Source organism: Strongylocentrotus purpuratus, unplaced genomic scaffold (genome assembly GCF_000002235.5).
Source record: "Strongylocentrotus purpuratus isolate Spur 01 unplaced genomic scaffold, Spur_5.0 spur5_scaffold_5, whole genome shotgun sequence".
NCBI classification, from domain to species: domain Eukaryota; kingdom Metazoa; phylum Echinodermata; class Echinoidea; order Camarodonta; family Strongylocentrotidae; genus Strongylocentrotus; species Strongylocentrotus purpuratus.
The window spans coordinates 28,550,910-28,578,542 of NW_022145611.1; the positions used below are offsets into that span (position 1 = coordinate 28,550,910).

Here is a 27,633-nt window from a genome sequence, read left to right on the forward strand (position 1 = left end):
ATTACACAGTCTGTAGTGCGTGATCATAAAAAAACAGAAATTGTACACAGACGCGCGCACCCACATACACACATACGAAAAATTGATTATCAATTTCATACAGATAAGTGACTTAATATCTAGAAAAATGCTTCATGATTATGAAAAGGGGCAGGATAGAGAGGTTATTGTAGATAGAGAAAGAGAGAGAGAGAGAGAGAGAGAGAGAGAGAGAATGAGTGAATGTGAGAGAGAAGAGGAGAGAGGGCGCATATACTGACTGAAACCGGCAATAGTGAATTGAAACCAATGAGTTTTATTTCCAGTGTTTTAATTATCATTTCTATAACGACGTTATTAACGATGACAGAGGAATTTTCAAATTGAATCATCTGTTCCATAACACATACATACATAAAAACATACCTACATGTATATACATAACTAGGCCTATATATTTCTATATTAATTTTATAGCAGCTAGTATATGGGAACTTTGTTCCTCTGATAGGCTATATAAATCGATATAAAATGTATTATTTCTTCTTTATAGGGGCACAGAAGTAAATACAAAAATGAGCAGACTTTGTCTACTAAACCGTGTGAGTCAAAAAAAAGTTTACACCTAGAAAATTGCTAATTATTTTAAAAATCATCTATGTACAGTAAATTATTATACATCTTATGAAAGAATGTTTTATCCCAAATCATTTGGGACCATTTTTGTGTGGTATGTGTTCACGCTTGGATGAACAGGTGGCATTGTTTACGAGAGTGCAAAAATCGACTTGCGCCAAAGTTTTGCCTTCAGTATGTATTATGTTGGGATTAGTGGAGTGAGAGAATGGATTGAATGTATCAAATGAAATGCATTGCATAATGTTTTTTGCAAAGGGCAAAGTCACACACACCCACGGACACGCGCACAAATGTTCCTTGATATTTGATATTCGATATTCGATATGTGTGGCTTGATTAATTTTGTTAGGGGTGTTATTTGGATCTGCAACGACCGAATTAATACCCAAATCCCAATTGTTTTATTCAAACATCACATAGGCAACATAGGCGCAAGTCGATTTTGCACTCTCGCAAACAATGCCTCCTATTCACCCAAGCGTGAACACATACCACACAAAAATGGTATTAAATGATTCGGGATAAATCACTCTTTCATAAGATGTATAATAATTTACTGTTCATATGATTTATATAATAATTAGCAATTTTCTAGGTGTAAACTTTTTTTTTGACTCACTCTGTATATCTCTTTTTATCCATAGGATAGGCACGCTTTTGTACCACTGTCTTTCAAGATATACCTGAGTACCTGACCATAAGATAGATGATTTGCGCGTGATAATTAAGCCTATATACCAAAGTCCAGTCGAGTATACGCCACAACTTCCTGGTACATCGCAACATATGTTTCAGTTCGTGCAAATCATCGCATACAAAACAGGTAAGAACCTAGCTAATCATAAGATTGGAGGTACCTGTGACTTTATACTTTAAACATCTTAAGAAAATCCAACTGCCCGACGCTACTCCTTGTACATAGCGTACATTAACTTTTTTACAAACTTCCCGGCCTATGTAGCGAAGGCGTACTCAACTTCCCAGTGTGTGCAGCATGCATTCTTCACGTCTAGTCTAGCTATATAGGCAAGAGCCCATTTTCTTGCATGCCGACCATTTTACGCTAGTATGTAAACGCGAGGGCGAACGTATCGCCTGAACAGTTTTCTTTTATTTCAGAGAGATGTCTGACTAGACCCTAAACTATGCTAAACCGTTTAGTGTTACCACATACAGTATGTACGTATGCTGGTCATACTAATAGGCTCTTCATACAATATCATAATCAATACCTGGCAAGACGTACTCTGGCCGAGTATCATTCGGGCTCTACATAAATTGATTTGAGATCTTGGGAAGATCTTCTACAGGCTACACACGGTGTGCAGCCTGCACGGAACTTCGCTGTGTATATTCATGTATTCTTTAATTACAAGAAGAAAATTCACCAGTGTTCTATTGATGCCCCATATGAAAAGAAGGACGTTTGTACATGCTCACGATTGTGTGAATGCTTTTTATCAGAGCCATTTACAGACAGAGTTTGACCAACTTGTTATTATATCATGGCGTATATGTTCTCGTGTATTTTGTAAATGGCTTTATATTTTCCATAATTTATGATTTTTTTTTTTTGTATTCGTGAATCAGTTACATTTGTCACATAATATGAGGGGCCTTAAGCTGTGCTAGTTTAACCAAGTTCTCCTCATATTTCATTATTCTACTTTGTGTGCTATGGAATACAGTGTATATAGACGATACTCAGTGTACTGTTATGTTACTCTAAGGCACGGTTCTATATTACGAGAAGGCGCCATCTGTTGAGAACAGTTATGTAGCCCACGAACGCAAACGTACGTGCGCTCTCAAAGGTCAATTATTTTATGAAACTCCAAATAGTATACCCTCCCACAATTAAAAATCTCTATGGGATCGGAGAACGATTTACTCTGCTAGCTATGGTGGAGAGCTTCAGTGATATGTGTTCTATTATATATTGCTTGGTCATTCTATTAGTATAAGCCCAACTTGTCAGCTTGGTAAAGGGCCTCGGATGTCACTGGAATTACTAATACTAATATCACTACCAATACTGATACTAATTATACTAACACTAATCCTAATACTAATACTAATACTAATACTAATTCTTATTCTAATACTAATACAAAGAAAAATACTAATACAAATACTAATGCTTCTACTAGTATACAAATATACACTATCTTGAGAGTTTCTGGTTAAAACTATGCTCAAGAGCTGACTCCAATTTACCAATTATAATATTTGCTAAGGAGCGCAGCCCCGAAGCAAATGGTACTTAAGGAGTCACCAAGGCCCATAGTTTTAACCAGTACCTCGAATAGAAGGCATGGTATATTTGTTTTATATCCTGCATCAACAAATTATTTTATAAAAATAAAAAAAATTGGGAAAAAAATTAAAACAAAAGAAATGTCAATTTTGATCTAAAACGATTTAAAATATTTTGTTTTCATTAAATTAAGATTTGAAGAAAAAAACAAAATTAAATTAAAAATTAAAAAAATTAATTTTTTCAAACTCCCAAATAGTACTCCCAAATAGTACTCTCATTAAGTACTTTCTTAAAATAGTTGAAATATTTCTGGTCATGTGACGAGCTCTAAACCAATCAAAAGCCAACAAATTTTTGATGCAAAATATAATACTTTTTATAGTACTAATGCTATTGCTTATACTAATATCAACACTTTCATACAGGTTTGACCAATTGGTTGAAGAAACAAAAAAGTTTTAAAAGCCAGACACATATATCATTATATAATGCAAACAATTGTATTTCTTGTCTTTTTGTCGTCCCACTGGGTCTGTTGATTTGATAATATTTGTTTTAATGTAACTTGATTAAAATAACTGGAGTAATGTTGCATTTGTTTTATTTGGAAATAAATGGGGGAAGGCCTATTGTGCAATGGACTAGTATTTGACATTCAAACGATTGTCATACTTCTCTGATTTAATTAAGTAAAACAATTTAGTGAAATACAAGCACTATATTAATTAATTTCAATGATCCATTTGATTATCCACAGGTTAGGTCAGAATACATCAGAAACATGGCATTCTCTAAGCAGCAAGATATATCTGGGCAACTGGTCCAACTTTCAAGTGCTAACACCAGATTCGCCCTCCATCTTTATCAAACTCTTCAAGATGAACGGAGAGGTACAAATCTGTTCTTCTCCCCTCTCAGCATATCGACCGCTCTGGCTATGACACAGCTAGGAGCATGTGGTGATACAGCGACTCAAATCGCTGATGTCTTCCGTTTCAATCAGGTAGACCAAGATCAACTTCATGGAACATTCAAAGAGCTAAAAAACTTGCTTTACCAAACAGATTCCGGGTACAAACTTCATGCCGCCAACAGGCTCTATGGAAAATCTGGCTACAACTTCGTTCAGTCATTTCTTGAAGGAACTGCTTCTTATTATGGAGCAGCCATAGAAGCAGTAGATAACTTTGCAGCTCCAATTGCCACTAAATCAATCAATGATTGGGTCTCAAAGCAGACCGAAGATAAAATCACAAACCTGATTGCTCCTGGAATCCTAAATGATCTCACACGTCTTGTCCTGGTGAATGCCATCTATTTCAAGGGAAACTGGGAATCAAAATTTCGTGCCGAAAATACTACACAGGAAACATTCAAGGTTTTAGATGAGAGAAAGAAGGTTCCGGTAAGTCTTATGATTCAAAAGGGTAAATATGCTTTGGCTGTTGACAACACCAATGACTGTCTTGTGCTAGAGATGCCATATCAAGGCCGCAATCTGAGTCTATTGATTGCTCTTCCTGTCAAAGATGATGGCCTTGGTCAACTTGAGACGAAGCTCTCTGCGGACATCCTGCAATCCTGGGACGCAGGGCTAAAATCAAGACAAGTGAACGTCCTATTACCAAAGTTCAAACTAGAAGCACAATTCCAACTGAAGGAGTTTTTGCAAAGGATGGGAATGTCCGACGCTTTTGATGAGGATAGGGCAAACTTCGAAGGCATATCAGGTGATAGAGAGTTGCACATCTCTGCCGTCATCCACAAGGCCTTCGTTGATGTCAATGAGGAAGGAAGTGAGGCAGCTGCTGCAACAGCTGTTGTAATGATGAGGAGATGCGCTCCACCAAGAGAACCTGAGAAGCCGATTCTGTTTCGAGCAGACCACCCATTTATCTTCATGATTCGTCACCGGCCGACGAAATCAGTCCTTTTCATGGGACGAATGATGGATCCCTCCTAGACTTGGACCGTCATGTCCACGCTTTAACAAAAATTACATTTTCTCTTTTGGCAGTTGAATCAAAATGTTTTTGGATGACCTATATAAGCTTGCTAATCAGGCCATGACATTATAATATAAATGTTTCGTGCGTTTTGATACCCATTGTCTTGTTTTCTTTAGACGAGGTTCAAGTAATCGTTGAAGGGTAGAGGTTACTGCAATCGTATACTGATTGTCACAGCCTGGTTATAGTGGTTTAAATTGTTTCTGTACAACACACTAAACGAAGAACCCAGAATGTTAAATTATTCAACAGTATTGATGCAAATACATAGCACTAAAAACATGCGAGTGATTGAAAAAACCAAACAACAATGTCTGAAATTTAAAAACTATTTGGTTACATTGCAAGTGCAGAGCAAACTAATTCATCCTTGACTTCTATACTGTGATATTCCCTATTATTGTGGGTAATATATTACTAATATCTAATATATGGTACTCCATTTTATTCCAAATTAGCCAGCTCATGGAACTTTGATTTAAAGAATGGGTGATAAAAAAAAAGTATAGGTACATGACTTAAATTCAACAAATAATGATCTGAAAATTCCATTTAAATAATAATAATAATTGTAATCCTTTAAAGTCCACTAATTTTATTAAACCGAAACGGAAATTCTTTTTGCCCAATTGATCGTAAGCCCCGCAGCCACTGAGCAGCGCCAGATCGACGTTGCTCTATCCCTTATTGTTGAACGCCAAACAAGGTAGCAGCAACTCCCATCTTTTAAGTAGTTTGTCGAATTTGATATTTTATTGCTAATTATAGGATTTACTGTGTCTGTGTGTATAACTATTCTAACAGTATAATCATGTTTGTAGACCGAATTTTCCGTCTCTTTCGTTCGTTAGCCTCTTATTGGGGTAGGGTCGGCTCTCTCTTTAGAGACGGAAACCGTTTATACGCATTCCCTTGCTAACGCCACGGCCATTTATAGGCCATATTTTATGCCCCGAAAACCCCCCCAAAATGTCATTTTACCTCATGCAAAATGATTATGAAGAAAAACTGTGATAACGCCATTACGAACGTGTAGCTCGCGCACAGTTTTTCCTTCATAATCATTTTGCCTTCGGCGTAGACTAGAAGAGATGAGATTTATATGATGTCATGCGCAGCGAGAGTTAAAATACGTCTTGCAAGATTTTCAACATGGATTTCGATTTTGACCCATAATTTCCTAAAAAGGGACCATTAAACGGATTATTTCAGTCAAGTTGGTAAGTGGAACCGATTTATTATAGCCTAGGCCTAATTTTGAATAATCAATGCATCGGATCATATGCATGAGCAGGCGCGTACGCAGGATTTTTTAAGGGGGGGGGGGGGTTAACATTTATAAATCGGGCCGAAAATTTCGCAACGACTCAGCCGATCACTGAATAAGCGGGTAGGGGGGGGGGGGGTGAGAGGACACTTTTTTTTTTTTTTTTTTTTTATACAAAAAAAAACAAAAAAATCCAAAGGGGGGGTTTAGGGGGTTATGGGGGGGGGGGGTTTACACACAGAAAATTACCACAGGGGGGGGGGGTCCCAAAAGAATCGCAGCGACTCAGCCGACCACTGAATAAGCGGGTAGGGGGGGGGGGTAAGAGGATACTTTTTTTTTTTTGTCTCGAAATTTGAAAATTTGACATTTTGCTCCCTTGGGGGGGGGGGGTAAGGTCACCCATGGGAATATTTTTTTTATAAAAAAAAAAAAAAACAATCCGAAGGGGGGGGGGGTTATGGGGGGTTTACACACAGAAAATTACCAAAGGGGGGGGGTTTAACCCCCACCCCCCCCCCCCCCTTGTGTACGTGCCTGTGCATGAGGTAAAATGACATTTTGGGGGATTTTTCGGGGCATAAAAATATGGCCTAAAATGGCCGTGGTGTTAGCAAGGGTATGCGTATAAACGGTTTCCGTCTCTAAAGAGAGAGCCGACCCTACCCCAATAACAGGCTAACGAACGAAAGAGATGGAAAATTCGGCCTAATATGTTTGTAATTAAACTATTGAAGTAAACTACATGCATATATCTTTAATAGATATCATTGCTCATTATACAGACTTTATTATGTGTGTAAATGTTTGAACGGTATCATATAACCTTGTACCCACTGACAAATATCGAATTAAATTATATATCTTAAAATATATATCTTGGAAGAATGAAAACTCAGCATGTACATGTAGATATACCGTAACAAAGATGTTCGTATGTTCATTAACTAGTTTATGTTTTGAATCGTCAAAATGTGCCTGCAAGTCTTCAGAGTTCTGTCTTGTAGAGTCTATGCTTCTACTAAACAGTCGGGTGGTGGCGTCTGGAATCGGGAAACACATCCCAAGAGGAACACGTTTTTAACTTCCCCCCTGATTCAACATACTTGAAGACACAGCTGCCCGGCAACCCGACTGTTTAGTTATATAAAAGCCTTGTACGCTAGCTAGTATAATAATAAAACCAATATGTACTGGATAAAAATCGAATCAATTGAATTCAATTGAAATCATGTAGTACTACTGTCGAATATTTGATTGATAATTGTATGTAATGTTATTGTCTATCTTGAATCTAATAAAATGTGGTTTTAAAATGGAATTTGTCTCTACAAATTGTCCGTCTGTGTCTTCCCCTTTCGAAACCTAGCTTACACCATCATGAACATCGTCTCTGCCACTCTTTCTTGTCTCTTATTTTTTTTTCACCGGGGTTTCTTTCTGTGTTTTCTTTTTCTATACCTTTTTCATCCATAACTTTCTCTCTTTCTCTTGATCTTTCACCAAGGCTATCCATTGGTATGCATTTGGCGAGGGTCGTAGAGCATGTCGATGTATGCAGTATTGCATACTGTCCATAGGTCTGTATTATGCTAAGCCAATGAATTCAATGCAAAATTGTTTCAGTATCCCTCTCAGCTGACGTCACCGAGACGCAAATATCCAAACACAATCAGTGGCGGATCCAGGGGGGGGCACAGGGGGCACGTGCCCCCCCCCCCGGCCAAAAAAAAGAAAAGGAGAAAAGGAGGGGAAAAGAAAAGGAGAGGAAAAAGAAAAAAAGGGGAAGAGCGAAAGAAGAAGAAAAGAGGGAGGAAAGAAAAGGGGAGAGGAGAAAAAGGAGGGGAAAGGGAAAGAGAGAGGAGAGAAAAGGCGGAAAAATAAGAAAGGCGGAAAGACGGAGGAGAGAAAAGGGGGAAAAGGAGAATAATGAGAAGGGAAAAGAAAGAAAAGGGGATGATATTATAAGAAGGTGTTTTTTTTAGCGGGTAAGGGGCGGGGGGGGGGGGAGCGGGCATGCAATTTTAAGTCGAACATGACTAATACCAAAGATTTTATCTCCTTTATAACTTCTAACTTATAACTTAGTCTTGAATTAATTTTCCTATATACCTATTCTAACTGCTCTTTCAGCATGCAGATTGTTCCCGCCATTAATCCTGCCACAGTTGCTGGTTTCATTGTCATATTATTTTCTGTCAACCCTGTGGCCGCGAAGTTTCTATCCGTTTCGCAAGCACATTTTCCATCTGCCACATGTAATGCTTATATTGCTTCCAGTTTGCAAAAGATCCCAGTGGCGGATCTGTGGGGGATGGGGAGGGGTTAGGGGGTTTATCCCCCCCCCCCTTGGGCTGCCTAGTGAAAATGTGATGTGAATAGAAAAACGCCATCATGTGTCCAGACCCACACAGTATCCACATCGTCACCGGGTCAAACCCCCCTTAAACTGTTACTTGATTTAAAAAGACGTTATCGTGCACTGCCTTTTATAGTCTCCATTGTGTTAGTAGATGCCAGGAAAACATCACTTACGAAGGTTCAAAATAGTAACAACAAAAAAAAATCGCCTCGCCGCTACCCGGCTCGGACTAATTCGCGGCTCGTGGACGATGTTCCGCATCGTCATTGGGTAGAACCCCCCTTAAACTGTTACTTAAGTGATTTAAAAAGACGTTCTCATGACATGATGTTTATGGTCTCCATTGTGTTAGTAGATGCCAGGAAATCATCACTTACGGGGGTTCAAAATAGCCCCCCCAAAATCGCCTCGCCGATACGCGGCTCGGACTTCGCGGCTCGTGGACGATGCTCCGCATCGTCATGGGTCGAACCCCTTTAAACTGGTACTTGATTTAAAAAGACGTTATCATGCACTGTTTTTATGGTCTCCATTGTGTTAGTATATAGATGCCAGGAAAACATCACTTACGGAGGTTCAAAATAGCACCCCCAAAAAATCGCCTCGCCGCTACGCGGCTCGTGGACAATGCTCTGCATCGTCTTTGGGTCGACCCCCCTTAAACTGTTACTTGATTTAAAAAAGACATAATTATCATGCAATGCTTTTTATTGTCTCCATTGTGTCAGTAGATGCCAGGAAAACATCACTTACGGGGGTTAAAAAAAAGCAACAACAACAACAACAAAAATCGCCTCGCCGCTTCGCGGCTCGTGGACGATGCTCCGTGTCGTCATTGGGTCAATCTCCCTCCCTCTTAGCAAATAGCCAGATCCCATCATCCGCCCCTGGATCCCTACTCTTTGAGGGGGTAGGAAAGGCAATTTTACGTCATATCACTCCAGGAAATGCCTGAAAATGCACCTAATGTGGATCTAAAATTGCAAATGCTTCCTACTCAGGGAGGGGGTTCTGACCCCCTCCCAGACCCACCCCCGCTTGGTGGCTCCGCTCCCTCGCCGCTGACGTCTCGCTCCATCGTTTTTCATATATTTCACCCCATGCGATTTTGTGCCCCCCCCCCGATAAGAAATTCCTGGATCCGCCACTGACAATAATACAATAATACAAAAATACCACGATTCATAATTATATCGACTGTAATATTCATTTCACACTGTGTACATAAAGCCGAACTCACTAACCGGTGACCGGGACTGTGAACTTCCCACACAGTTTGAAGAGAAAATAATAGTAGAAGTTAACTAATCGAACAACTTAGAGACAGACACAGAGAGAGAGAGAGAGAGAGAGAGAAGAAACAAAGACTGGAAAAAACCCAATAAATTTTCCCTATTCTTCTGATCTTGCACGCTATTTGACCTTGATGCCACTGCATCAATATTATTGGTGTCTTCTATAGATTTCAAATAAAAATAATATGAAAAATCGCGTCGAAACAATTTCTTTATCTCTTGCAATCTGAGTCATCCTCATGTAAATGGGGGGGGGGGGGGTGGGGGTGTGCTCTACTCCACTGAGTTGTGGATTTATTGATATTATTCAATCGGGATTTTTTTTTTTTATAAACAGCTTTCTGAGTGCAACATTTGACTGCTGGAGAAGAAGTGAACCTTCCGTAACCCATATGGTCCTTCTCCCCTACAAAGTATTGTACTATTGTACTCAGAAACCGGAAGAAAAGTATACATCATGAAGACACCGTTATGTATTTAGAATCCATAAATATTCACAGAGAAGCAACATAGAATAAAGTAGAATGTGAATGTGTAAACGTGAACAATGTCAATGTTTACTATTAGGAAAAAGAAAGAACAATATTCTTGTGAATTTCAGATATTACGAAATAAACTTTTAATTGTATTATTCAAATCCCAATATGTCAGAGAAATTGAACCCTATAAAAGGTGCCTCTCGTGTCTCATTTCTCAGTGACTCGTATTGGTGAATGGGTAATCATTATCTATCACAGCATAATAAGAAATAGCATGAGAGAGGAGATATTAAGTTGGAGGTGTACTGCGTAAAGGTAAACAAACCTAGAGGGGCGTTATGAACTCTGTAAGCAGTATGACAAAAAAAGAATAAAGGCGCTAGCTCATTTTGCTCACTCGGGCCCTCCCTTATAAGCCTTAGCCAGTACATATCACGAATGATATGATAACGAGCAATGCAAATCAAAAGCAAATAAAAAATATCCATTTTACATCCACTTTATTGGTAATTGTCTGTGATTGTGCGTGGGTGTGGGGTTTGAAGGTGTGTGTACTTTGTGCGTGTATTTTTGTATGGTTTGACAGGAAGGGGACATGGTCCGGTGGTCCGGAAATCCAATAAACACTGTATTATGAATCACGCACGTAGTTGAGCCATTTAGAAGTATACTTACTGTGACTGCATCAGAACTTCCCCATTACAGTCTAAAGCGGAATTGTGCTGTCGTATGTGAGTAAATATTCGAATATTATATTCACTTATTAACTGTAAAGATAAAGGGAGTGCATCATCATGAATGTTGTTGGCAAGCTTGATTACTCAATTTCACACTTTTGGGATTTGATAACACAGGTTCCGCTAGACGCCTGCCACAAACCGTGCATACTTTCTCTGTTAAAGGGGTTAAACTTGGGAGACGTTGAGTGTTAGTCACAATGACATTTTAATGGGGGTAGACTTATTGTGCTATGGACTAGTATTTGACATTCAAACGATTGTCATACTTCTATGATTAATTGAAACATTAATTAAGTAAAACAATTTGGTGAAATACAAGCACTATATTAATTAATGTCAATGATCCATTTGATTATCCACAGGTCAGAATACATCAGAAACATGGCATTCTATAAGCAGCAAGATATATCTGAGCAACTGGTCCAGCTTTCAAGTGCTAACACCAGATTCGCCCTAGATCTTTATCAAACATTTCAAGATGAACGGAGAGGTACAAATCTGTTTTTCTCCCCTCTCAGCATATCGACCGCTCTAGCTATGACACAGCTAGGAGCATGTGGTGATACAGCGACTCAAATAGCTGATGTCTTCCGTTTCAATCAGGTTGACCAAGACCAACTTCACGGAACATTCAAAGAGCTGAACAACTTGCTTTACCAAACAAATTCCGGTTACAAACTTCATGCTGCCAACAGGCTCTATGGAAAATCTGGCTACAACTTCGTTCAGTCATTTCTTGAAGGAACTGCTTCTTATTATGGAGCAGCCATAGAGGCAGTGGATAACTTTGCAGCTCCAACTGCCACTCACTCAATCAATGATTGGGTCTCAAAGCAGACCGAAGATAAAATCACAAACCTGATCCCTCCTGGAATCCTAAATGATCTCACACGCCTTGTCCTGGTGAATGCCATCTATTTCAAGGGGAACTGGGAATCAAAATTTCGTGCCGAAAATACTACACAAGAAACATTCAAGGTTTTAGATGAGAGAAAGAAGGTTCCGGTGAGTCTTATGATCCAAAAGGGTAAATTTGCTTTGGCTGTTGACAAAACCAATGACTGTCTTGTGCTAGAGATGCCATATCAAGGCCGCAATCTGAGTCTTTTGATTGCTCTTCCTGTCAAAGATGATGGCCTTGGTAACCTTCAGACGAAGCTCTCTGCAGACATCCTTCGATCCTGGGACGCAGGGCTCAAATCAAGACAAGTGAACGTACTATTACCAAAGTTCAAATTAGAAGCAGAATTCCAATTGAAGGAGGTTTTGAAACGAATGGGAATGCCCGACGCTTTTAATGATGGCAAGGCTAACTTCGAAGGCATCTCAGGTGATAGAGAGTTGTACATCTCTGCCGTCATCCACAAGGCCTTTGTTGATATCAATGAGGAAGGGAGTGAGGCAGCTGCTGCAACGGCTGTTGCAGTGAAGTTGGGATGCGCTCGACCAAGAGAACCTGAGAAGCCGACTCTGTTTCGAGCAGACCACCCATTTATCTTCATGATTCGTCACCGGCCGACGAAATCGGTCCTTTTCATGGGACGAATGATGGATCCCTCCTAGATTTGGACCGCCATGTCCACGCTTTAACAAAAATTACATTTTCTCTTTCGGCAGTTGAATCAAAATGTGTTTGGAATAACCTATGTAAGCTTGATAATCAGTTCATGACACAATATAAATGTTTCTTGCGTTTTGATACCCACTGTCTTGTTTTCTTCAGGCGAGGCTCAAGTTATCGTTGATGGGTAGAGATCACTACAATCGTATGCTAATTGTCACTGCCTGGTTATACTGGTATAAATTACTGCTATACAACACACTTAACGTAGAACCCAGAATTTAAATTATTCAACAGTATTGATGCAAATGCGTAGGATTAAAAAAACATGGGAGTGATTGAAAAAACAAAACAAAACAATGTCTGAAATTTAAAAACTATGTGGTTACATTGCAGGTGCAGAGCAAACTAATTAATCATTGACTTCTATACTTACAGTGTAGTGTGATATTTCCTATTATTGTGGGTAATAGATTACTAATATATGGTACTCCATTTATTTCAAATTAGCCAGCTCATGGAACTTTAATTTAAAGAATGGGTGATAATGGAATGGAATGCTCCCCAGGGAGTGGAGAATGTGTATACATTGTGTGCGGGTAAGCCTGAATCCTATGACTGGGGTAATAATATATATATATCTGTAAAGCGCTTTGAGAGGGCCTTCGGTCTTGAAAAGCGCTATATAAGAACTAGCTATTATTATTATTATTATTATAAAAAAAACTAAGTATAGGTACATGACTAAAATTTAACAAGTAATTATCTGAAAACTCCAGTTACATAAGTAGTTTGTTGAATTTGATACGTTATTGCTAATTATAGGATTTACTGTGTCTGTGACATATTCTAACAGTATGATCATATATCTTTGTATCCAAACTATTGAAGTAAACTACATGTATATATCTTAAATACATATCATTGCTCATTATACAGAATTTATTATGTTTGTAAATGTTTGAACGGTATGATCATATAACCTTGTACCCACTGAAAAATATCGAATTTTAAATTATATATCTTAAAATATATAGCTTGGAAGTAAGAAGACTCAGCATGTACATGTAGATAAACCGTAACAAAGATGTTCGTATATTCATTAACTAGTTTATGTTTTTGTATCGTCAAAATGTGCCTGCAAGTCTTCAGACTTCTGTCTTGTATGCTTCTACTAAACAGTCGGGTGGTGGCACCTGGAATCGGGAAACACATCCCATGAGGAACACGTTTATAACCCCCCCCCCCCTGATTCAACATACCTGAAACACAGCTGTGCAACGACCCGACTGTTTAGTAAAAGGGACTTTTAGATTTGCATGACGACATAGTGGACTATTACGTGTGACGTCCTTATAATGCACTGTTATGCCCTTTAAAGGCACCGGCAGCGCCTTATAAGGACGTCACGCGTAGCAGTCCACTATGTCGTCGTGCAAATCTAAAAGTCCCTAATATAAAAGCCTTGTACGCTAGCTTGTAAAATAAAAGCAATATGTACTGAATAAAATCGAATCAATTGAATTCAATTGAACTACTGGTGAATATTTGATTGATAATTCAATGTAATGTTATTGTCTATCTTGAATGTAATAAACTGTACTTTTAAAATGAAAATTTGTCTCTACAAAATGTCCCTCTGTATCTTTCCCTTTCGAAACCTTACACTATCATGAACATTGTCTCTGCCATTCTTTCTTATTTCTTTTATTTATTTCATCAGGGTTTCTTTCTGTGTTTTCTTTTTTTATACCTTTTTCCTCCATAACTTTCTCTCTTTCTCTTAATCTTTCATTGGTATGCATTTGGCGAGGATCGTAGAGCATGTCGATGTTTGCAGTATTGCATGCTGGCAATAGGTCTGTATTATGCTAAACCAATGAATACAATGCAAAATTGTTTCAGTATCCCTCTCAGCTGACGTAACCCAGACGCAAATATCCAAACAAAAGAAAATGACGCGATTCATATCGATTGTAATATTCAATTCAATTCAATTCAATTTTATTTCGCAATATTAAAATCAAAATATACAAAGTAACAGTAAATTTTATCTATGTTTACAAAGGTTATATGCGGGGCTTTCCATGAAGGTTGCGAAAACCTGTGAAGTTGGAACGCCTATTAAAGATTGAAAAACAATCCAAAAAGAAATATTATAAGCATACAACAATAAATTAAGTAAAATAAGCAAAGTACAAACACTTCAACTTCCTATAAGACAAGAGAAAGTAAAATAGAGAGAAGAAAAACAATATATAAAGGGGGAAAATAAAGGAAAGGAAAACAATGAAAGAGGGTTCAGATATAAAATTTGAAAGAAAAAAAATATCAACAACTGTGCTGATTAATAATTATTTGGTAGTAAGATTTTATATTGTTTTCTAAAGGAAGATATGAATTGTGATTTCGTTATTACTTGGGGAATCATATTCCACTGTTTAGGACCTAGATAACTCATTGATTTAGCTTCATAACTAGACTTAACAGACCATAAATGAAATTTGTTGGAAAGCCGTGTATTATAATTATGAATTTGATTATTATATTGAAAGAGGTCTGAAAAGGGGGCAGGTAACAACTTGTTTTTATATTTGTACATGAACGATGCGATTTCTTGCTTATTTATATCATGTATATTTAATAACGATAGCTTCTTAAACAAAGGTGCGGATGGTGCTAGATAATGAGAATTGGTAGCTATTCTTAAACATTTCTTTTGAACTTTAAATAGTGAGTCTAATTCAGTTTGTGTTGCAAACACACCGTGTTCATAAAGGGTAAATTATTTATTTCGATTGTGAACTTTACACAAAGATCACCTATTGATGTTGTAGGAGAAAGCGGACATTACTCAAAATTCATAAATATACTCATATACACAAGTCATGTATATCACTCGGCTTTACAGAGTTCTACGGAGTTTAATGCTGGCTATCGTATAAATAGATACGTGAAATATTTAACATTTTCTTCTTCATTTATGGAAACTATTATTGGTGTCTTATATTTGCATAGGTATGTTTATTATAGTACATGTATTAATAATGTACATTGGTAGACATTAATTAATTATGTCCCTTTTACAGCCAACATCAAATTCTGTACAACTTTGCAGGAATTATGAATATGTCATGTATGTTATTTAAACATTAGCAGTGTCCAAGTATTCAAGTTATGCAAACAAACCATCTAGACTTCACTGTCAGACACTATTCAGTAATCGACTAACATTTTTTTTTTGGTGGTAATAACATACATAAAATGAGATGTACAGGTACATGAGCATTTGTCTACATCAATATCCCACTTCTTGTAATGGCCAAAATTAAACTGATTGAATCGTTTTGCAGCACAAAACTTTGCGATCATTCAGTAAAATGGTCTGAAAATCAGACTATTACTAAGGTGATTGCAATCACTTAAGTCGATTTGACAACTAATGGTCGTTATTTTCTCACTAAAAGCAGTGTCACAGCCATGCTCGACCAACTACAATGGCCATCTCTGCAAGAAAGGAGAGCCCAGGCGAAGGTAGCGATGATGTTCAGTTTCAAGAACTCGCTGGTAGCCCCCAGACAGTTCTGACTCCATCACTACCTGCTTTGCTAAGAGGCCACGACCAGAAACTCCAAGTGCCATATTTATGCTCGGACACAAGTTCTTCAAAGGAGCTTCTTTCCAGATGCCACCAGGCTCTGGAACTCACTACCGCAGGCCGTCGTCACATGTACCTCTCTGCTAAACTTTAAGAGAGAGGTACTCAAGATCCAGCTACGGATGTCTTTTTATAACTGCACATAGCTCATTGTAGACCTTTTATTGAGACACTACATGTATATATTACACCTGCACAGCACCTACATCAGTACGAGAATACACCCGACGGTGGCCTGTACTTATAGTGAAGAAGAAGAAGAAGAAGAAGAAAAAGTCATTTTCAAGCCGTTTCGTTTAGAGGGACGTTCTAATTTAGTATTGTCTTTAAGATGACATTGGAATCTAGCCTTTTATTTTTTTTTGGCCTGCAAATGGGACATAGTACCTTTTACATACTCTCTCAATTCTTTTTTTGCACTCAAATGTATATGATTTTTGCGCGGGGAGTGGGCAAAAAATGTTCGAATGATACACAGCATAAGGAAGCTAATATTATTAACGGTAATACAAAGTTTTGGGAAATTTTGAAAATTGGGTGGATAGTAATTCTTTACAGTTTTGATATATTTGGATGCCCCTGTGGATGTATTGTAACCACGAGAAAATTTAGCCCCTAAAACACTTCTGCTTTCGAGAAAAAGTGAAAACGAGCTCTACATAACAATATATTTTTTATATTAGCAGTCTATCTTATGGGAACTTTGTTCCTCTGATTTGTATATAGACCTAGGCTATATCAATCGATATAAATTGTATTATTTCTTCTTTATAGGGGTAAATAAATAAATGAGCAGACTTTGTGTCCTATAAATCCCGTTTCTCCATAGGATAGGCACGCTTTTATAGCACTGTCTTTCAAGATACATCTGGGGGCTGTTTCTCGAAACCGTCATAACTACAAGATCAACGACATCTCGACACTGTCGCGCAACTTGTCAGCTAAGTGTTTCACGAAGCCGTCTTTGCCAAGATGAGCGACAACTTCAGCGACAATGAGTTGTCACTGCTCCGAACCCGTCATATCTTTTTTAATGCTGTAAAGCGCCACCACAAGTCAGTTTGTTGCTATTCCATGGGCCGCGAAATGTACGATTAGTTTCAATATCATTGTGGGAAAGATATACATGATTCCGGTATACGTAATTCTCTTGGATGCTCATTCTTTATAAAGCATGATTCCCTAATTAGCATTGATCTACCACGAGGCTCATGCTGTTCACTTGTCTGTCATTTTAGTTCCAATAATATTCGATAGGTGACCTCATCATTGCCTTATCTTATCATCTTTGGGGAGGGGTGGTTGAAACCAAATTAGCCATGTACGTGTAGACTTTATGGATAGGCTTAAAAGATATATTGTGGACTTTTCTTAGAAATTTTGAAATTTAAGTCCCATTTTCTTCTTCCATTCAAACCATAATTATTGTAAGCAAACCAATTAAAGTACCAATTAAAGTACCCAATTGCAATCAGCAATGTATTGTTTTTTGTATCCATATCATTTCTGCTAAACAAAGCTTACAATTGATCAATTCAAATTCAAAGTGTATTCAATACTCTTCATAAACACATTTAAAACATACAAATACAGAATGGAAGGATAAAAAACAAAATAGTGATATATACATATATACAAGTTTTCACGAAATATATTGGACATGGACTGACCCAATTAATGTACTCCAGTCATCATCATTTTACTATATATACCCTGATATTTCGAATGTGATATTGCCAAGAGAATATTAAGGAAAAGGACTGGATCAGTTTGTGAAGGTATGTTCAGCTGGATATATCATGCATTTTCTGGAATATGATTGTTATTTTTGAAGATCATTCTGAGTGAAACATACTGTTGGATACTTAGGTCCCATCCGCTTACTTTTGAGTCGGTATATTCTATATACCAGCTCTGTTGACTTTCGCTGTACTTTCGTGCCTTATTCGAGTGCAACCATCTGGAGAACCATGTATTGTGATGCTTTAATCTGATTAACTTGACTATTGTATATAGCAGTAATCCCATTACTGGTTCTTCTATATACTGATTACACTGCACCTTTGGACCAATGGAGGATATCAACGATGAGACCGAAAATGACCTATTTCAAACCCCATCAGACTTTCAAACAATCTCCCAGGACAGTCATGATAACACCACAGATATGAAAGTTTGTAAAGCGTGCGACGAAGAGAGCGAGTTGACTGCTATGATAAAATGCAGCAGTAAAAAGTGCAAGTCTTTCTACCATTTTGCCTGCACAGGAATGCCCGCACATATGCTGACTTATATAAGACGTGTAAGTGGGGCAAAATATATATGCACTGAATGTGAACTTGCTGATGATGATATTATCCAAGCATTGGAAACGACATATACATCTACAAATAATGAATCAGAGGAAAATACCAGTGACGAACACACTAAAAGAACCCCAACAGATAATCATAGAAATGGAGGTGAAAGCGATATAACCCCACTGAAAGACGCAATAGAAAATATGGAGAAAGAGATAATAAACTGTATAAGGGATATCCATGAGCAACGAAATGATACTAGAAATACTGCAGAGAAAGATCAACTGAAAGCAACAGAAAACAGACAACGACAGAAGATACATAATTTATGTTGAAGGAAAACATACATCAACTGAAGACAGAAATGAATCTTCGAGCAACTGAATATGAGTTGTTGCTCAAAGAACAAAGAATGATAGTAAAAAACAAGGAGAAAGATGTGGCTATGCATCAGAAATATCAAGAAAATGCAGAAAGGATGGCGAACAAACTTCAAATTGAACTTGAGAAGACAACTGAGGAATTGAATATTGCAAAACAAGAAACTGATAAAGTAAAGGAAGAAAAGATAAACATCAAACGTCTATGGCAAGCTAGTGAAGGAGCGGGAGAGTGGAGAGAACAAAGGAGATATAGCGAGGCCACCGCCACAAGCCCCGTTGACCATCCATCTGACCGGGCGAGGAACACTGAACGGAGGAGAGAGCAATCGCCATTTAGGAGCAACGAAAGAAGCGAGAAGAGGAAGGAGCACACGAAATCAAGAAATAGCGAAAGACACGAGAGGATGAATGAACACAACGAAACAAGAAGACGCGAAAGACACGTCAGAAATGAAGGAGACAGAGAGCAAACGGTGGACAAAGAGAGAAAAGAGTATAATAGTGATAGTAATGACAGGAAAATTAAGAACGTAGTTATCATAGGAAACTCTCAGACAAGTGGTATAGATCCAGATAAATTTTCTCAAAATGTGAAATTACATAAAGTCACCAAATATAGAATTGAGGACGTTGAGGAGTGGATACAATCAAAGGAAGCAAAACAAATGATGTCAATTGCGGAAACTGTGATCATCCACGAAATAACAAATGACGTTAAAAGGTCCAGCGCACTGGATTGTGCAAATAGAATGCGCGAGCTTATTGGCTTGATTAAAGTGACTTTCAAAGAATGTAAAATCGTGGTGTCATTGGGCACACCCCGAGATGATAATCCTATGTTCCAGCAACGTGTAGACATTGTGAACAATATGTTGATGGCAGAAGCATTATATGACAGAAGGGTGAAAACTGTCCATCATAGAAACCTACTTTATCGAGGAACAATTAACAGTAATCTATTTAAGGATGACCGTTACCATCTCAATAAGGATGGAACAAGGGTACTAGCAGGAAACCTTCGATGTGCAGTAGAAAGGAGTTATGCACGAAACAAACGATGAATGGTTCATATTGTCCTCAATATTCAAGAGAAATGGTAAAATTTCGTTCGAAACGATTCAAATAATGTATTGTAAGAATTGTATTGCAAAACTGGAAAGTGTATTTGTAAGAACATGTATTTTAAAGAGAACTGTTAAGATTTTGTTCCATACGAATAAGATAATTCATTGTATAAATTGTATTGCAAAACGTGAAAGGATCTTTGAGAAGACATATTTGCCACACGGTCCAATTAAAACAAAGATTACTATCGGAGGTGGTCTCTCCTGTCATAACCTGAAAAGAAATGCGAAGAAATACAATAACAAAATATGTCTGAACAAAAAAACATAGAAATATGTTATTGGAATGTAAATGGGATTTACAAAATATGGGATGGGGCAAAATCTTCCTCAAAACTTGACGAACAAGATTTCGTGAACGTTTTTAATCAATTTGACATCATCTGTTTGGCAGAAACGAAAATTGGACCGAAGGAAAATATGTCGTTACAAGGATATACCGAAAAGATCATTTGCAGAAAGAGGCATAAAAATGCGAAATCGGACTCTGGTGGCTTGGCCTTATATGTTAAACAGGCTATTAAACATCGCGTCGCTATTATCAATAATACCTCTAGCGAATATTGCTGGATAAAACTACATAAAAATAAATCTGGTACATCAGATGATTTATATATTTGTTTCGCCTACATAAGCCCAGAAAATTCTACCTTTTCTTCAAACATAGATATAATCGATGCAATAATGAAAGACATCGCAAAATATAAAAATCAAGGAAAGTGCATGGTTATTGGTGATCTAAATGCACATACCAATACCATAGCTGATGCAAATGAGTTCGACTCAATGGACGACAGTAAAACACTACCTTTACCAAATTCATTGAGTTGTCCTGAGTCTATGACAAGGAGCAACCAAGACACCAGGCCCGTAAACAAAAGAGGAAAAGATGTAATCCAATTTTGTAAAGCTTGTGATCTAAGAATTGTCAATGGACGTAAATTGGGTGACCTGACTGGAAAGTTCACATGCTACGAGTCAAACGCCAAAATACCGAGCGTAATAGATTACGTTTTAGCTGAAATTGAAGCTATGGACGATATTCTTTTCTTTTATGTGAAAGACCTGAATATTTTCTCAGATCATTGCCCCATTGTTACAACCCTTAAATCGAGTATCTATACAAATACTAATTCATGTAGAGTTGAAAACCAGGTGTTAAAACCACACCCGAAAGCCTACATATGGGAGCCCCATATAAGCGACGAAGCTTTTATAAAAGCTCTGGGAATACCCCTCGTATTAGATAAAATAAAAGAAATAAAAGAAATGGTTTATGAGCCAAATAGTCAAGGTATCGAAAGCGCAGTGAATGACTTTACAAACTGTATTTTAACAATTGCCGATAAAGCTAGAATAAGGCAAAAAATACACAGAGTAAGAAAGAAACGGAAGAAAAGAAGAAGAATACTAAGTGCCGAATGTTACGCCCTAGGGCGTCGTGTAAAGACGCTGTGCAAACAAGTGTGTAGAAACCCTTTTGATCGAGGCCTTAGACAACTGTATTACGCTAAGAAAAAAATGTTAAAACAGAAGTTGAGAGATATAGTACGCAAAGAGAGAAATCAGATCATAGACAAATTGGATACTCTGTATAGTGAAAACCCTAAGGAATATTGGAATCTGATAAAGGATCTAGAAAATTTACACACTGAAAAGAAAAGACCTGGAAACAGTATACAACCAAACATGTGGTTTGACTATTTCAAGAACCTTATGAACAAGAATCCAAAACTGTCAAAAGAACAAAAAGAAATTAAAAACTTTACGGACGACGCAATACTGCAAAAAAACTTCTCATCTTTAGATTTTAGGATAACTCCAAATGAAGTTCTAGGATGTATTGAAAAATTGAAAAGAAATAAGGCCCCAGGAAATGATTCAATTTTAAACGAAATGCTAAAGGCAAGCCGATTTGTTTTGACACCGATTTTAGCAAAGATATTTAACTTAATCTTAATTAGTGGTTGTTTCCCTGAAAACTGGTCAGTGAGCCTTCTAAAACCGCTTTATAAAAGTGGGTCTGTATGTGACCCCTCAAACTATCGAGGAATATGCCTATCCAGCTGTCTTGGCAAATTATTTTGTTCGGTTTTAAACCGACGTTTAGTACAGTTCCTTGAAGACAATGAACTGTATAAACCCAATCAAATTGCGTTCAGAGCGGGCTACAGAACGTCTGACCACATGTTTGTTCTAAAAACAATAATAGATAAATATGTAAGAGGCCGGGCAAAGAATGATAAGAAAGGTTTATATATATGTTTTATAGATTTAAGGAAAGCCTTTGACAATGTTTGGAGGGATGGTCTTTGGTATAAAATGTTAAAACAAGGTATTGGTGGTAATTTTCTGAGAGTGCTACATGACATGTATTTAAAATGTAAAGTATCCATAAAACTAGACGAGGGCGTCACCTCGTGTTTCAATACGAATACCGGAGTAAAACAAGGGTGTGTCATTAGCCCGACATTATTCAATATGTTTTTAAATGATGTTGTAGATATTTTTGATACCTCAGTTAGTGAACCAGTAACGCTACATGACAAGGACTTGAACTGCATAATGTATGCAGACGATCTAGCAATTATTTCTAGATCCCCTCAAGGAATGCAATACTGTTTAGATAAATTCACTCAATATTGTAACTCTTGGATGTTGAATGTTAATGTCACCAAAACTAAAATAATGATATGTAATAAGTCAGGCAGGTTGAATGATAAGAGTGATTTTGAAATAAACGGGGAAAAACTTACCTCGGTAAAGGAAATGAAATATTTAGGCATTGTTTTTAGTAATAATGGATCGTTCAAAATGGCGACAAGGGACTTAGCGGATAAAGCCAGGAGAGCATTATTTAAACTTTATAAATCTTTCGGCAATTATACGCCCAGTATTAAAACCTTATTACACCTGTTTGATGCAACTGTACAACCAATTTTGCTTTATGGATCCGAAATTTGGGGTGCTAGTGCAATAGACATGAAGAAAATTCTTCAAATAGAAACAGGGAAAACAGGACTGTATTATAAAAACGATTTTGAGAAAGTACACATTCAGTGTTGTAAAAATATCTTAGGGGTAAACCGCAAATGCAGCAATTTAGCAGTTTCAGCTGAAATTGGAAGGCATCCTCAACTTATTCAAATTGCAATAAACATGCTCAAATATTGGATACGAATACGGAGTTTGGATGAAAATGGCCTTGTCTATAAATCTTTTGAAGAAAACAAAAAATTAGTAAATAACGAACAAAGCTGTTGGTTAATGTCAATTCGGGATATCTTTAGTTCACTAAATATTTGTAATAATGGAAATGAGACCGTATTGGACCCTGAAAATATACAAATTTCTCATAAAGATTTTGTCGAGTTATGTAAACTTTGTTTGGAAAGGAGATTTGATGAACAATTAAAACTAGACTTATTTGATGATAGGGATACCCGTAAAAGAAATAAACTCAGAACCCTCAGACAATTTAAAAACTCAATCAAGCAAGAAAAGTATTTATCTCATATACCAAATATAAATTTAAGAAAAAATATCACCAAACTACGTCTAAGCGCGCACAACTTACCCATAGAAACAGGAAGGTATAAAAGACCAGAAAAAACTCCCCCGAATCTACGATTCTGTGAAGACTGTAATATGAATCTTGTAGGAGATGAATTCCATATAATTATGAAATGTGACAAGTATAAAGATTTACGAGTAGATTTTATAGAAACAATTAGTAATCTGGAAGAAAATGTTTGTAATTTGGATAGTCAAGAAAAATTCATATTTATAATGAGATTAGATAATGAAGTTGTAATAGATAGGTTTTCTTTGTTCACCAAAAACATAATTGCAATGAGGGGTAATTTTTAGATACTATATGTTATAACAAAGTAGTCGTGTACAATCTTATGCTTTTGTTTTAGTTCTCATTTACATATTTCGTATTGCATGACTTATTGTTTATTTAGAAAGGTGTTGTAAATGTTTTATATTATGTTTTATATATCGATTGTTGCATTACATTGTAAAGTGATTATAACTATGTCTATAAACAGAATATTGATGTACATCAATGATGTTTAATAAATACAAATACAAAAAAATACATGAAATGCTTAATGAGAATGAACCTTGAATTATTAAAATTTCCCATATATGAACGGCTGGCCGATAGAAGTGGTTTCTTGAAGAAGAGCGATTATCTATCACTAAAGGAACTTGGAATTGAAAAAAAAAAAAAAAAATAGATTGAAAGTACAACATAATTTTTATGCCCAAAATTTGCGATAATTTGGATGTGACGGATGGTTAGCGAGAAGAGCTCCTGAAAATGACATATGATTGGGGAGGAGAGAGAGAGGGGGGGGGGGGTGGGGGGGGGCGATCCCGAGGGGTAGGAGGTAGAAGTGAGAGAGTGGGAAGGAAAAAGAGAGAATATAGTGAGCGAAACAGGGAGATGAAATGAAAATGTAAAGAAGTGATAATACAAATTATACAGACATTTTAAAAAGCTGAATATAAACATTAAATCACAAATCATTAAACTATAACATATAAATAAAAGAGATAAGAATGTTACACACCGTTGTAGGATACCATCATACCTTTGGGGCCTATGTGCATTATTATTCCCTCACTAATAACTTCTTCCAAATTAGATTTTCAATATCAAATTAATTATATAACGAGTATTTATGAGACTCTAGAATAAAAACTGGCTGAGAAAAGGTATTTTGCCTCAACTTTCTCGTCACAATAAACAAAAAAGTACGTATTGATAAACTATCACATTACGGTATCCTTCAACTACCCTTTGATTGGATTGTCGAGGAAAAAAAACTCACCGGTTTTTCTTCAATTTAAGAATCTTTACAGAAATATGCAAATCGTTTGATGATCTACATTTGATAATGACACTATGTATTATTTATTTTAGGATAATTTATATTATTATGTTTCTTTTTGAACAATTTTAGCCCTAAAACTTGTTTTGGGTTATTCGTGATAAATCAAATGGATCGTGACAAAGACTATGTTCTTAAGCTGCTAGTATTGCGATATATCGATATAATGTCTGTCATGGCTTTGTGAAACGGTTTATCCACTTCATGACATCTCCGTAGGTCGGCGACAAAGATATGACTATCATGGAGTTGGTTTCATGAAACGGCCCCCTGGACTCAGGTATATATAGGCCATAGAGCTATATACTACTAATATCTCTATGATATAGGCTTACTTATCACACTGGAAATCATCTGGGGTCAGGTACTCAGGGGGCCATTTCATGAAACCAACTCCATAACAGTCATATCTTTGTCGCCGACCTACGGAAACTAGTGTCATGAAGCAGGCGCGGATCCAGGGGGGGGGGGGGGCCGAGCGGGCCTTGGCCCCCCCCCCCCCCCCGCAAAAAAAAAAAAAAAAAAAAAAGAGAGAAGAAAGGAAAAGAAGGGAAAGGGAAAGAGGAGAGAAAGGGAAAGAAAGAAGAGGAAGAAGAAAAGAAAAGGGGGAAGAAGGAGATCGGGGGGCCGAAAGGGCCTTGCCTCCCAGGCTGTTGACCCACCCCCCCCCCCATAAAAAAAAAGAAGGAAGGAAAGGGAAAGGAAAAGAGGAGATACTGGCGTACTGATAGGGGGGGGGAGGCTTAGTGGAAATCAAATTCAAACGTGGTTTATTTCTAATTCTACAACGGTGGATTACAAATAATACTGAAATGACATCATTTCCAAGATTTTTCCTCACTTTTTAGTAAATTATACGTTTGTATGTGTTTGTTGGAAAATGACAAATTCCTAAATTTGCAGCAAGGTAAGAAATATGATTCTTGAGATTCATACATGTCAGGGCCCGAAGTACGCCGGGGATCGGGAGCCTCGAGCTCCCTACCCCCCCCCCCCCACCCCCACCCCACTTTTTTGGAGAGAGTGTATTAAAGAGAAATAAAATAGAATGAGAGCAAGAAAGAAAGAATAGTTAACTGCCAGTGTTAACAAATAATGAGGCATCAAAATATGCTCATCTGACCGTGATTAAATGCCTAAAACCCCTAAGCTTCCGTGGGCTCTGCCCCCTAGATCCCACCTAGAGCCCTACGGCGGGCCCTTAGATGCTCATCTGACGGTAATTTAATGCCCAAAACCCCTGATTTTGGGAGGGGCTCCGCCAGGCGCGGATCCAGGATTTCTTAGGGGAGGGGGCCCAACTTTTTTTTTTTTTTGCTCCCGAAAATTTGAAAATCGCGCCGGCCGAAAAGTCGCTCAGGGGGGGGGGGGGGGGGGGGTACAGAGCACAATTTTTTTTTTTTTTTTTTTTTTTTTTTTTTTTTTTTTTTGCTCCCGAAAATTTGAAAAACGCGCCGGCCAAAAATTCGCTCAGTGGGGGGGGGGGGGGGGGGGGGGGGGGGGGGGGGGGGGGGGGGTAGTGAGCACATTTTTTTTTTTGATCCTCTAAAAAATTTCAATTTGCACCCCCCCCCTTGAGCGCCAGGGGGGGGGGCCCACCCCCAAAAAAGGTAAAAATCACGTGATTTTACATGATTTTTTCTCAAGGGGGGGGGCCCGGGCCCCCCGGGCCCCCCCCCCTGGATCCGCCACTGGGCTCCGCCCCCTGGACCCAACGCCAAATAGTTATCTGCCAGTGTCACGATATAATAAGGTATACAAAAAAAAATATGCTCATAATCATGACCTTAATTAAACGCCTAAAACCTCTGAGCTTCCGGGGCCGGCTTCGCCGCCGCCCCGGACAAGGATTAACAATCGAGAACGGTACAGCGAATCGTCTTCTTTCTCTCATAATCTTATGAATCGTGAAGCTTCCGCGCTTCGCGCGGGAGGGGGAACCTGAATTCAGACAAGAATTCAGAGGCGAGAACGGTAATACCAATCTTTTATGATTTAATGAAACGTAAAAGCTTCCGCGCTTCGCGCGGGATGGAGGGGGGCAACTTAATTCCGACGAGGATTATTTTCGAGAGCGGTACAACGAATCGTCTTCTTTCTCTAATGATTTAATGAATATTAAAAGCTTTTACGCTTCGTGCGGAAGGGGTAAACTGAATTCAGACGAGGAGTAAGAGTCGAGAACTGTACAACGAATCGTTTTGTTTCTCTAATGATTTAATGAAACTTAAAAGCTTCCGCGCTTCGCGCGGGAGGGGGGGAGATTCTAAATTCAGACGAGGATTATTTTCGAAAACGGTACAACGAATCGTCTTTTTTCTCTAATGATTTAAGGAAACTTAAAAGCTTTCGCGCTTCGCGCGGTAGGGGAGGGGGAACCTGAATTCAGACGAGAATTTAGAGTCGAGAACTGTACAACGAATCGTCTTCTTTCACTAATAATTTAATATATCCTAAAATTTTCCGCGCTTCGCGCGAGAGGGGAAAAAACTAAATTCAGACGAGGATTATTTTCGACAACGGTACAACGAACCGTCTTCTTTTTCTAATAATTAAATGAAACGTCAAAGCTTCCGCGTTTCGGAGGGGGAAACTCGCCCCCCCCCCCCTCCCCTGCACCGACCCCCCCCCCGCATTACGTCACTGTTGGTCATCATTACGTACCAATATTTG

At 37.9% G+C, this 27,633-nt stretch overlaps 2 protein-coding genes and 1 pseudogene across 2 annotated transcripts; all 3 read left to right on the plus strand.

The window, feature by feature from the left end:
• The first annotated feature begins 1,279 nt into the window (after nt 1-1,279).
• LOC582936 lies at nt 1,280-5,365 on the plus strand (annotated as a pseudogene).
• A 5,357-nt stretch (nt 5,366-10,722) lies between these two features.
• Nucleotides 10,723-13,139, plus strand: LOC582964 (leukocyte elastase inhibitor). The gene is made up of 2 exons (XM_011667875.2): nt 10,723-11,021; nt 11,393-13,139. Coding segments are annotated over exons 1-2 (1,203 nt in total). The 5' UTR covers nt 10,723-11,019; the 3' UTR covers nt 12,594-13,139.
• Nucleotides 13,140-17,888: 4,749 nt separating this feature from the next.
• Nucleotides 17,889-22,826, plus strand: LOC115929656. Its single transcript, XM_030999362.1, has one exon. The coding sequence runs from the start codon at nt 18,878-18,880 to the stop codon at nt 19,991-19,993; it is 1,116 nt and encodes a 371-aa protein (XP_030855222.1). The 5' UTR covers nt 17,889-18,877; the 3' UTR covers nt 19,994-22,826.
• Nucleotides 22,827-27,633: the final 4,807 nt, after the last annotated feature.

What these genes read in the sequence shown, in the direction of transcription:
- LOC115929656 (XM_030999362.1), top strand. Translation starts at nt 18,878, where the DNA reads ATGTTGAAGGAAAACATACATCAACTGAAGACAGAAATGAATCTTCGA.